This window comes from Mytilus edulis, chromosome 11, assembly GCF_963676685.1.
Source record: "Mytilus edulis chromosome 11, xbMytEdul2.2, whole genome shotgun sequence".
NCBI lineage: Eukaryota > Metazoa > Mollusca > Bivalvia > Mytilida > Mytilidae > Mytilus > Mytilus edulis.
The window spans coordinates 66,145,408-66,158,761 of NC_092354.1; the positions used below are offsets into that span (position 1 = coordinate 66,145,408).

Sequence of the window (13,354 nt, forward strand, 5' to 3'; positions counted from 1 at the left end):
TATCACATGTTATTTTTTTTCATTATTTCAAAAACACTTCTTGACTCTACAGCTATCAATATTTAAGATCTAACCGGCCGATTTATACGCCAAAAACGTTCTGACCAGACCAAGATTAGTTTGAATTTGCCCTGCGTGCATTTTATTTGAGACTTCTGCAATTTAGTAATCTCAGATATATAAGAATCAAATGTACTTCGGCCAAAATACAAATATTGATATTATCCGTTTTAAAAGGCGAAGTAAATCTATCACAAAATCTATGGAAGTCTACAGGGTTATCCTCAAATTTAAGATACGCGAATTGTCTCAATAGGAAACCATAGAACTACTTCTCATAAAAACATCGAACTGAGTTTAGGACACTGAGGCACAAGATTTGTAGATGCTATATTTACAGTAAATGTGGTATACTTGCATTATTAGGTTTAAAATGAGTAACAAACAAAAAACCGAAAAAAAAAGCAAAATGTTTAAAAAATACTTAGTAATACATTTTTCTTACGATTCCTTTTTTCTTTCCAAAAAATCTGCACGGGGTCAATTCTTTAGACCTCCAAAAATTTATCCTTCTGCAGCAATCGACTATACTTCGACGATAACGTTGTCAGCAGAGATGTTTATGATATCGATGAATGTTGTATAGAGAGCAACCATGTTACTTCAAAAAGAGGGATATGGTTTTTTGTTTTAGTTTTTCAACGCTATCAATAAGATTATTTCTCTCAAAATTTATCACTATAAGGTAGGGGGAAAATCTGGTTTCTGAACCGAATTTTTTTTTTTTCATCAATTCGGGAATCAGAATATTGTTTTTGGAATAAACCAAAACACTCCACCCTCACCCTTGAAGTTTAATGGTTGCTAAAAAGCGTAGTTTTTTTTCAGATTTTCTCGGATTCCTATATTGTGGCAACTTCCAAGGAAGGACCGAAGCTCATTAATTCGGCAATCAAACGCAGGACTTCGGGAAAGTTCAGAGAGCCGACAACCTTGCTTCGGAAGTTGTTATTGTGGTATATAGCGATCAAGTTTCATTTTCATTTCTGAATTAATAGTACATTAATCATACCCGCCATTTATAGTGACGGAGGAGTCCGTCCGTATGTTGTTTCTTTTTGTATCTTCATCTGCTCATACACTGCTGGACGAAAATTTGTGAAACTTATACTAAATAGTATTGATATTATTTATGTTGTACCTATTATATCATTTTATCATTTAAATACATCCGGGGGGGGGGGGCATTTTTACACACTATAGTAAACATTTTTATCCGGTTCTCCTAACCCCCGTATCAAAACTAAATGAATTTCCAACCACATTATGTTGTTGTACACATCCTTAATGTGTTTTAGTAGTGAGGGGGAAGAAGCCTAAATTATTCTTGGAGTTTCCCTTCTTGTCATTGCTTAAATTTTGGTCTACCGATATTTTTTCATCCGTAACTCTTTTATCCTTATTACAATTTATTTAGCTTTCTCGCAATTTGTATCATATAATTCGGACCTCTTAATTTCTTATTTCATCAAAATAATTTTTAGGGTTTCTCTGTGGCCAACTGTCACTTTTGCATAGTTTGGGGTATACTTTTGTTAGCTCTGCTGATACAGTAATTTTAGTTTTTATCTAATTTGTACATAAGTCTAATACTTGTTTCTTTTCCTGAGTTCCTCCCCGTTTTTTTTTTTGTGAAGATTATTTTGTTATATCTTCGATATTCTGGTTAGTGTTTGGAATGTGGTACGTTTGTTTCCCTATCATCATTATGTCGTCAGTTTTTGGAATTTTGGATCCTGAATGCTCTTCAACTTTGTACTTGTTTGGCTTTATAAATATTTCGATATGAGCGTCACTGATGAGTCTTATGTAGACGACGAAACGCGCGTCTGACCTACTTAATTATAATCCTGGACCTTTGATAACTAAACCATATATTTCTGCTAGAGACAAAAGTACGTGGACAGAAACAACTGTAGGTCGTCATTCGGTCTTTAACAATGAGCAATTCCCTAACCGTATAGTAAGCTATTAAAGTTCCCGGTATGAAAAAAATAAATCCAATTCAAACGAAAAGATCAACGGCCTGATTTGTGCAAATAATCTCTCAATCGTACTACTTCCTGTCTTGTTTACCCTTCCTTCGATAGTTTTAAACTGGTTTTCTCGTCTAAGCTTCATAACCCCTGCAACATATTGAGCTTTCCGTCCAATAATTTCCATCTGCTCTCTTCTCTTTACTATGGCAAGCCGTTTTGCTATTTATTCTTACTTCAAGATATCTCATAAACTGTATAAGATATATATATATATATGTTCCGGACCATACGAGTATTTGGACCGTACGCGTATGGTCGGGGTAATTAACAAGTTTACAGGTACCACCTAACTTTTCACAAGGTATAACCCTTGTAGTTGTCACGTCATTAAAAAGACGATATCAAAGGTCATTTCATTATATTATATTAAAAAAATAAGCAGTTTCGAGCATTTAATTTTACTTACTATTCACTATAGTAAACACATTTTATACATATAGTCATTCCCGACTTGTTACGAGTGTACGGCATATGTCGACTGAGGAAGATATTTCCATAATTTTTTAATGACTGTTATGGAATTTCCCGAGACCTCGGTATCACTGCACGGAGCTGATAAGAAGGCTAGCTTTTCGCTCGAATGCAAATGGTGTAACTGCAAAGGATCGTGCACAATCAAGACGTGCAAATGCAGAAAAAGTTATGGTATCGTGTGGAAGTAAATGCCATCATAAGCGTAAATTTAAGATTACAATTCGCGATGAAAAATAACTGTGGCTTCAAATTTGATTTTTATATAGCCTTTGAATTATAAAAATTAAATCATTTTCATGTAAACATGATTGTTTTTTTTTTAAAGCTTTTTAATATTTGAAAAAATACCTATATGGTCCAAATACTCATATGGTCCGGCCCGTTAATAACCAAACCAGTATGTATACTCATATGGTCCTACCATACGCGTACGGTCGGACCATATGAGTATACGCATATGGTCATGACCATACGCGTATGGTCCAGAACATATATATAGTTTATAAGATATCTCATATACTTTTCTTTGTAAGATATCTTCTTAAGTTTATAAGATATCTTATAAACTATTTGAGATATCTTATTTATTATATGAGATATCTTATTAAGTATACAAGATATCTTATATAAAAAATATTTATAATATATCTTATAAACTTTAGAAGATATCTTATATAATATATGAGATATCTTATAAACATTAGAAGATATCTGCAATATTATATAAGATATCTTATAATAAACATAGTATATAAGATATCTCATTTATTATATCAGATATCATATATATTATATAAGATATCTTATATAGTTTAAAAGATATCTTATATAAGTTTATAAAATATCTTACATTGTTTATAAGATATCGCATTGACTTTATAAGATATCTCATAAATTATATAAGATATCTTTTAAACTATATGAGATATCTTTAAAACTTTTATCTTTTATACAGGAGTTATCATCGTCTTTGATAAGGTCCCTGGGGCTTTATGGCTATAGAAGATATCTTATATAAAAAATATTAAAAAAGATATTTCATATACTTTATAAGATATCTTATAAACATTAGAAGATATCTTATAAAGTTTAGAAGATATCTTAGAAACTTTATGAGATATCTTATATAATATATAAGATATCTCATATAAGATATTTTATAAAAATGAAACCATTTAAGATATCTTATATATTAAAGGAGATATATTATATATTATATGAGATATCTTGAAATTCGAATAAATAGTAAAACGGCTTGCCATACTTTACTTCCTTTTTTCCATTGTGACCTGACATGCTTTTTGTATCTTTTTTTTTATCTTGTCTATAGTTTTAAAATGCTTCTGTATATTCTTTGTAATTTGATTGGAAACTTTTTTGTGTGAACCCCCAGAGGGGTTAACGCTTATATAATGGCGAGTTTTGAATGTGACTATGGACCACTCAATATCTCTCGGCCGGACGTCAGAATAAAATTTTAGGAACGCCTCAAAATATTTCTATCATTTATACAGGAGTTATCATCGTCTTTGATAAGGTCCCAGGGGCTTTATGGCTAGGCTAAGTCATTGTAACAATCAAAGTAAACTGGAAAGTAAAATAAAAAAGACTATAAGTTGCAGTCAATAAATCGTTTAAATATAAGATATAAAACAGAAGATGTGGTATGATTGCCAATGAGACAACTGTCCACAAGAGCCAATTTGCTTTTCCACAAAACATATGTGTTTTTAATAATGTGAATGTTTATAAGCGCTTTGATTTCTACACAAGTATAATGACGACGCAATTATTTTTGATTTGAAACGACCACTGTACGCTGTGTGTACGTAGGTCAATCATAAGGAAGTATTATGCATTGTCTCGATAACATGTAAATTAATTATGTTTGAAGATTAAACCACTTGATATTTTGTATTTTCATCATAGACTTAGGAGAGAACATTCTGGCCTAAATATTTACTAGAACACACCCGCGAAATCGGGAGTATTTAGAGCTTGGTTGAAAGTATGTAAACTGTTGTAGGATGAATTCTTGTAAAAACTTTTATGTCTGGAGAATTTAAGAAAAGGTATCAAACGGAGTTATAGGCACTTGGAGACGGGGCAATTATTTTAAGCCCTTTCCCTTTTTCCAAATTCTGTTATTTTTTTGCTTTCGGTTCAAATTCCATGATTTTTGCGTTTCTGTATACTATGAACATTCATATATAATTTAAGGAGAGTATCAATTCCAAGTTTCTTCTCCACGGCGATCACTGCTACTCTCTATATATTATAGGATTATAATCATAGTATACATGCAGAATAACGCGAAAATAATTGTCCTGTCCCCGAGTAATTATGTTAAAAGAGGGGAGTGAAGGGGGTATCTGCACGGAAGAACGCGAAATAAAATTGCCATTTCATTATGAACGAACCATTCAAAAATTTCTTGCACATTGATCTTTTTATCGATTTCACGAAACACGGTCAATAGCGAACATTTTTCACGGCTGACCTTGAAATAAAAAATGGCAAAACACGTTGCACGAAAAAAAACCTTAACCCCCTCTTTTAAAGTTTAAAATCAGAAGTCTTTGTACGACTTAAAAGTCGGCCTGATGTCGGAAACAATATCCGGACACCTTTTTCTTCTTTTTTCCCAAAATAACTCAAACTGAATAATCATAAGAATGGATATAGGACACAGAGGCATGATGATTAACTTATTGGGAAAGGAAGAGAATCGACACACAAAATGAGGTCTTCTCGTTTAATAGTATAGATATGACTTGTATAGACTTTAAAGGGAGATAAGCTACAATTTTGACAAAAAGTTAAAATACGATTTCTTTCTTCCAAGTCCTAATGGATGACTCGGGAATAAAATCTATTACTGATCGGCAGTAACAGCTTGTTAAAGTGTGCCTTCTGATTGGTTGTGCGGGATTAACAAGTACGCAACCACGTACGGTCGGAATGGGGACATTGAATCCGTGTGCCTTCGCGTGTGTTAAGATTACATCAATATACTCGAAACACCATCAAACGTACAGTTTAAATATTTTTTGCATGCATATGAAGAGATTATTTGTTTAACTTTGGAGGTAAAAACTACGAAAATTAATTCTAAGTTTTATATTACGAACAACTTTTGAATGTGTCATTCAGGTTTAGGATGATTGTGGAATTATTTCCAATTATTAAAGCTACCGGATAAAGTACTATTATATAATAAGTCGAAAAGCCCGACGTCTAATTTTTTTGCGATATTTGCTAATTAACTAAATATTTCAACACTAACAAATAAAAGGATCATAATTGAAAGGGGCAAATCAAGATGAATCGATGGTTATTTATTTAAAATTGTAACAAAATAATGAATGAGGGGAACTATGCATAAAAGAGCTTGATGTTTTCTGTGATACATGTTAATCTATACTATTAAACGAGAAGACCTCATTTTGTGTGTCGCTTCTCTTCTTTCCACAATAAATTAATCAACACGCCTCTGTGTCCTATAGGTACAGTGCATAGTCGCATTTGTCATCCATTCATATGATTATTCAGATTGAGTTATTTTGGGAGAAAAACGAGAAAAAAGGCATCCGGATATTGTCCCGTCATTGGACGAAATTTTAAGTCAGATTAGACTTCCGGTTTGCGTTTTTCTTTGAACATACACATACTACCAATCTTCTATACTATTAAACGAGAAGACCTCATTTTGTGTGTCGCTTCTCTTCTTTCCACAATAAATTAATCAACACGCCTCTGTGTCCTATAGGTACAGTGCATAGTCGCATTTGTCATCCATTCATATAATTATTCAGATTGAGTTATTTTGGGAGAAAAACGAGAACCAAAAGGCATCCGGATATTGTCCCGTCATTGGACGAAATTTTAAGTCAGATTAGACTTCCGGTTTGCGTTTTTCTTTGAACATACATATACTACTAATAAAGTGTATTTTAATTCTATCTGCTATCATTTTCAAGTTTACTATCCACGGCGGTCACAGAGTTTATTAAATAGAAGGTCTGTATACTATATCAATGACCACCATGGATCGATTAGTAAACTTAGAATTGAAAGTAAATACACTTTATTTATACAGTAATGAATGTTCATAATATGCAGATAAGCGCTAAAATAATTCATGTGAACTTTTGATACCTTTTCTGAAATTCTACAGTCATTAAATCTTTTACAAAATTCATTGATTACAAAAAAAAGAAGATGTGGTATGATTGCCATGTTGAGACAACTCTCCACAAGAGACCAAAAATGACAAAGAAATTAACAACTATAGGACGGTCGTACGGCCTTCAACAACGAGCAAAGCCCATACCGCATACTCAGCTTTAAAAGGTCCCGACATGACGATGTAAAACAATTCAAACGAGAAAACTAGCGGCCTTATTCATGTACAAAGTGGGTCTCATTGGGGTCTAAGCGTGACACGGGATTGCCGATTTTTTTGTAAGCGTGACACGTGAAAGTCAAATTATTGTGCCGTGAAAACAGAAAATGAAGTCTAGCGGGACACGGGAAATTACAAAAAAATAAGAATTGCTTTCGTACGTAGTGTAAGCGGGATTCGGGAGTCTGACAAAACAGTAAACGGGATCCGGGATCAGAACCCCCCAATGAGACACCCTACAAAAAATGAACGAAAAACAAATATGTAACACATAAACAAACGACAACCACTGAATTACAGGCTCCTTACTTAAATGTTCATAACATACTAAAGGTATGTTCATAACATACTAAAGGTATGTTCATATTGAAATTGTTAGAAAACCAAAAATTGGGAATTTTTGGAAATAAAGGAGGAGGGATAAAAAAAAAAAATTCCTGTCCCCAATAACCTATGACTAATGATACTTTTGCTGAAATTCTCCAGTCATTCAATATTTTTACAAAATTCTTCCAACAACACTTTACATACTTTAAACTACGCTCTGAATGCCCGCGTGTTCTAGTATTGTTTAAAATGAGAAGATATTAAATGAATGATTAAGAAATAACCGACAAAATATAATGAATATGTTGATTCGGTACATTGGCTTTAACATTCCTGCGTGATAATTCACATTGCACAGCCCAAATACTATATTAGTGTAAACAATTTTGTTAATAAATACTTTTATTGACAATAATAACATAAACATAACAATATATATATGACAGTTTGTTAGGATTGGAAAACAAGTAAATTTTTACTTTTACTTCAACAACCAATTAAAACCATAATTTAGACCGGACCTTTATCCTGTAAGTGATTGTTTTGTTTTCTCCATCATTATTCTGACGTGTTAGTTGCAATGACGAACATTTATAAATGCAATATAAACGTGTCCCTCGTATGGTCAACGGTCGTTCGGTGAAGATTTCAATCGGTTTAGGTCACGAGGTGTGCTTATCTTGAATCAAACAAAGATAAGGTGGATACTACGAACATCATTTCAGACGAGATATAGTTAAGAATAGCAATGGAAGTTGTTCAAATCCTATGTGTATTGAGTGTGATTGCCTTCTCAAGCGTAAGTATACAATATAACTGATCATTTATATTGAAGGGGTCAGCTGAAGCAAGACTTCTCCTTGCCATTTTGAAGACCATTTAGTAATTTAATTATATCATTTATTGGTAAATAAACGGTTGACATGTATTTTGCAAAAACAAGCACTGTACACTGTACATAAACAGCATTTTAAAGCAATACTGAACGGATCGTCAAAATTTGGAAATCTCTTTTTACTAGAGCAACCCCTCAATAAAATGAATTTATTTGCAGCATGTACAGTTTATACCTATGACTGGTCGCTCCGAGTCAGAATGTGACCGGGTAGGTTGACATGACGACTATATATTGTACCGCGACCTATTTGAAAAAAAAGAAGATGCAGTATATACGATTTATAATTGATATGAGACATGATAACGCAACGTTATCGACAAGAACGGTCAAGTTAAAAAATTGGGATCGACATATCACAATATTATCGCACCGCGGGTAAAATATCACGTTGTGATTGGTTTAACGCCGTCACGTGGTGACCCGAGACCGTAGGGGGTTAGTAATTTCATAGGGGGTTCATGACGCGTTAATGGTGACGTCATCTATTAATGTTGCTGTGATTCATTGTTTATTTTTATCATAACTCAGCAGAAAAAGTCCAGCGTTCGATAAATTCGTTATACGGTTAACTACTGACCCCCTACGGACCATAGAGGGTGAATAAAATCCATAGGGGATTCGGTCTCCGGCCTCACCCCCTATGAATTTTACTAACCCTCTATGGATCCGTAGGTGGTCAGTAGCGAACCATATAAATTATAATATTTTCGCATCAAGATATGCATGTTCTATTTGCCACTGGAAGTTAAATACAGATTAGTTATCTATTATGATCGTGCGATATTCAGAGAACTAATTAACTAATTGCAAACATATCTATCTTAGGCTTTTAAACTAGCAAGTACTGATAGCTGCCCAAATACCGACGAGATCGTTGGAATATGTGTATTTGACCCATCTAGGAACTGTGTTAATCAAGACCAGTGTCCATCTGGTAAGTTTTGTAAAAAAAATTTATTACGTATTGAAATACATTGTTTATGAAATACTTGTCCTACTGCATGTATATTAGAATAAAGAATAGAAACGGGGAATTATTAGGCCAAATGAAAAAAGATGTGCTTCCTTTTACCCTACCCTCCCTATTTCTTAAGCTAAAAGATAACATAGCCTAACGTTTTTTTGGTAGTCATTTTTCATTGAGCACGGTTGAAGTCAGAATGTCCCTTCCTTAGACTCAATGAAAAATAAAGATAAATATTAGACTTAACTATTACGTAAAAAGTGAGCATGATAATTGATGATTATGTTGACATTGAAGCAATGTAATGAGATCGGAAAAGTCTGGTTCCAAAACATTTGACGATCTGATCCATTTATCTTATAATCTAACCAGATATTCACCAAAAAAACCTTCACAAAGTTTTTTGCTGAAAATGCCGAGGTCTAACACCTTTCAGCAAGATTTAATTAACCCTTAGGATAGAATTGTGTTCATTTACTCGGAAAGCAATTATGAATTTTATTTTATCCCGTTTGCACTTTTTTCGAATTATTTGAATTAACATGACATTTGTATTACATTTTCAGGATATAAATGTTGTCCGTATGGATGTGGTTCTCAGTGCTTAGCTGTTACTGTTAACTTCCAGCATCTTGGTACGTTTAATTTTTACTAGCAAACAATTCTATGTTTGTTGAGTATTTTCTATTTATTTACTTGTAAATTGTATTGCCTGTATTGCATATCAGCTGTGGAATTTTGATCAGACAGTATGAGTTTTGAAAATGAACATAACAACGGTAGTACTGCTGATTTTACATTTATTATGAAAATGTTGATCATGCTCTCTAAATTATGCACCAATTTCAATTTTACTTTCGAAAAAAAATATTCCATGTATGAATATTCTCGATTGGGTTGTTTACCTTTGAACGCATCTAATCTCGCAATCTCTCATTAGCTCATTTTAAAATATATTCAACCATTGATGGTTAAAGGATTATTAGGTTATCCATTTTTCAATTTACATATTGTGGCCAATAGTATTACACACGTTCGTCTGTCTGTCCGGTAATATGAAACAATCTGAAGATGTAGCCAATGAATGATATATCCACCAAAGTTCAAAGGAAGTGAAATGTCTATCCGGAAAAAAATACGACAATAAAGTAATCATGCATAATTTTTTTATAGCTTGAAGTAAAAGTCGGCAGGTTATAATATTCAGTATCTATTGTGTTTTATAGGGTCTTGCAATGCCCAAATGACAGGAACATTGGGTGCTAAATCATGTGGACACGATCAAGCATGTCAGACCAACGAGAAATGTTGCAGTGGTCATTGTGTTGCTGTTCGGAAGTTCTCTGTAAACGTTCTGAACCCAATTACAAATCAGTAATAAAAGACCATCAGCTTTGTCATGTGACTGTTATATAAAATTCCTATACAATTAATTGTGCAAACATTTATACTATAAAGATATTATCATGAATAAATGTAGTTAACAATAGTTTTTTACGACAAATATTTATCTATAAAATTGAGAATGGCAACGGGGAATGTGTCAAAGAGACAACAACAAAAGCTGCGCGCAAACGTAAAACATTTTAATCCCCAAATGCGCGCCAACGTAGTGCGCCCGACCATAGAGCAGACAACAGCCGAAGGCCGCCAATGGCTTTTCAATGCACCCGGAGGCGTCTTTCAGGTGGCTCCTGAACAAATATGTATTATTGTATACTAGTTCACTCACAGTGATAATGGACGTTATATTAAACTCCGAATTATACACAAGAAACTAAAATTAAAAATCATACAAGACTAACAAAGGCAAGAGGCTCCTTACTTTGGGACAGGCGCAATAATGCGACGGGGTTAATAGATATAGGAAGATGTGGTGTGAGTGCCAATGAGACAACTCTCCATCCTAATAACAATTTTAAAAAAAGTAAACCCTTATAGGTCAATGTACGGCCTTCAACACGGAGCCTTGGCTCACACCGAACAAGCTATAAAGGGCCCCAAAATTACTAGTGTAAAACCATTCAAACGGGAAAAATAACGGTCTAATCTATATAAAATAAAAAAACGAGAAACGAGAAACACGTATTAATTATAATTACATAAACAAACGACAACTACTGTACATCAGATTCCTGACTTAGGACAGGTGCAAACATTTGCAGCGGGATTAAACGTTTTAATGGATCCAAACCTTCTCCCTTTTTCTGAAACAGTAGCATAACATCACAACATAGAAAAACACACGATAAAATATTAAGCATATTTTTGAGATCTCAACCCTCCCTTTAGCCAATGTAGAAAAAACAATACGCACAGTAAAACTCAGTTTAAGAGAAGTCCGATGTCAGAATAGATAACAAAAGAATATAAAACTATACCTGTCTAAATTATTTATTTTCAAATAATGCACCTTTAAAAATGAAACTGAAAGGGTTATGTGGAGAATATGTTGCTAATAATTGTTTACTCTGGTTCTAGATTCACAATAGGAGACTGAACATAAATTGTCAACCTTTAAAAATGTTACGATATTCCTGTTGAAAAACAATATAAAGATAAGAAGATTTGATATGATTCCGAATGAGACAACTCTCCGCAAGAGACCAAATGACACAGAAATTAACAACTTTAGAATATCGTCCGTCCTTCAACAATGACCAAGGCCCATATCGCATAGATTGCTATAAAATTCCCCGAAATGGCAAACAAGTCAAATGTGAAAACTAACGGCCCGATTTATATACAAAACAATGAACGAAAAACGAATATGTTACAAAGAAGCAAATGGCAACCACTGAATCGCAGGCTTTAACTGTGAAAGGCATATACAGGAAAAGGCGGGTTTAACTAGTTTGTAGGCACCAAAGCCTCCCACTAACCTTGGACAGTGGAGTAAAGACAAAAAAAAATAACAACAAACTATGAAAAACGAATATGAGACAACCTCTGTATTACAGGCTCATGACTTAGCACATGCACATATATAATGTGGCGGGGTTAATTTCGTTTGAAGGCACCCAACACCATTTCCTTAACATCTTACAATACAACATAAGAACAGACTAGAAAATTAGTTGAAAAAGTCTCAACTCATCACTTGAAAACACACATATATTACACCTTACAAAAAAACAGAATGGACGTGGCCGGGTACTTATACATCCCAGCAATAAAACGACACTTGTAACAGATCCGAGGGTACTTATCAAAGTGTGACGTCCGTTTGGCTGTGTAGGATGTTCTAATACAGAGTCACATCCGATCTAAATGGGGAAGAAAAATCCAATGACTCGTGTAGAAAGATTGCTCAGCTCATTGCACTTTATAAACCCTTGCAAAATTTATTGAGGGATCTGTATGAGACATGTTGCAAGGCAAAACGTTCTGTACACTCCAATATATCTTCATGTTCAAGTGGGAGTCCAAATTTGTTCCCGTCCTGACCATACATGAAGTATTTCCCACTGGGCGATAAGCAACAAACAATCAGTTATTCAATCAATCCTTTACTTTTTGAGGCGTCGACCTTAGTTGCATTTTCATTAACCTGTGTTCATCAACCGTATAATTTTATTTTTATGAAAACAGCATACAGATTTTCGTATTTTAGAGAAACTCCGGTATTGAGCAATCATGTATATTTTTATAGATAAAAATTGCTCAGCTCTTATGTATTTCTTAAGTCCAATAAAAAAGACTAAAGGAAATACAAACACATTCAAAACACTACACAGAAAAAAATAACGTTGTTCGTCAAAAGCCAACCCAGAGTGAACTTAGATGTTCCGGTAAGTCATGTTATTGGTACTTAAATGAATGAAATCATTCATGTTGTTTATTAATTATTATACATTATTATTTAAAAAGTATGTTTATAGGTTTAATGTCAGATATATACTTTTTATGTGGGGATGTATGAATACCCTTCCACGTCCGGTTAGTTGTTAGCTGTCGTTCTGCTTTGTATCTATCTGATGAGCTAAGTCCTATGCAACTGATTTTTATAGTTTGTTCGTATGTTGTAATGTAAAACCACTCTCCTTGGTTTACTAGTTTAACCTCGCACATTCTATATGTGCCTGTCCGAAGTCAGGAGCGTGCATGTAAGGGTTGTCGTTTTTTGCTGTATATCATATTTGTTTTTCGTTCATTATTTTGTTAATAAATCAGGTCGTTACTTTTCG

The 13,354-nt window shown here is 33.6% G+C and overlaps 1 protein-coding gene across 1 annotated transcript; it reads left to right on the top strand.

Moving 5' to 3' along the window:
* The first annotated feature begins 7,872 nt into the window (after positions 1-7,872).
* Positions 7,873-10,654, top strand: LOC139494956 (perlwapin-like protein). Its single transcript, XM_071283080.1, has 4 exons — positions 7,873-8,104; positions 9,029-9,137; positions 9,734-9,802; positions 10,394-10,654. The coding sequence occupies exons 1-4, from the start codon at positions 8,054-8,056 to the stop codon at positions 10,543-10,545; spliced, it is 381 nt and encodes a 126-aa protein (XP_071139181.1). The 5' UTR covers positions 7,873-8,053; the 3' UTR covers positions 10,546-10,654.
* The last annotated feature ends 2,700 nt before the right edge of the window (positions 10,655-13,354 follow it).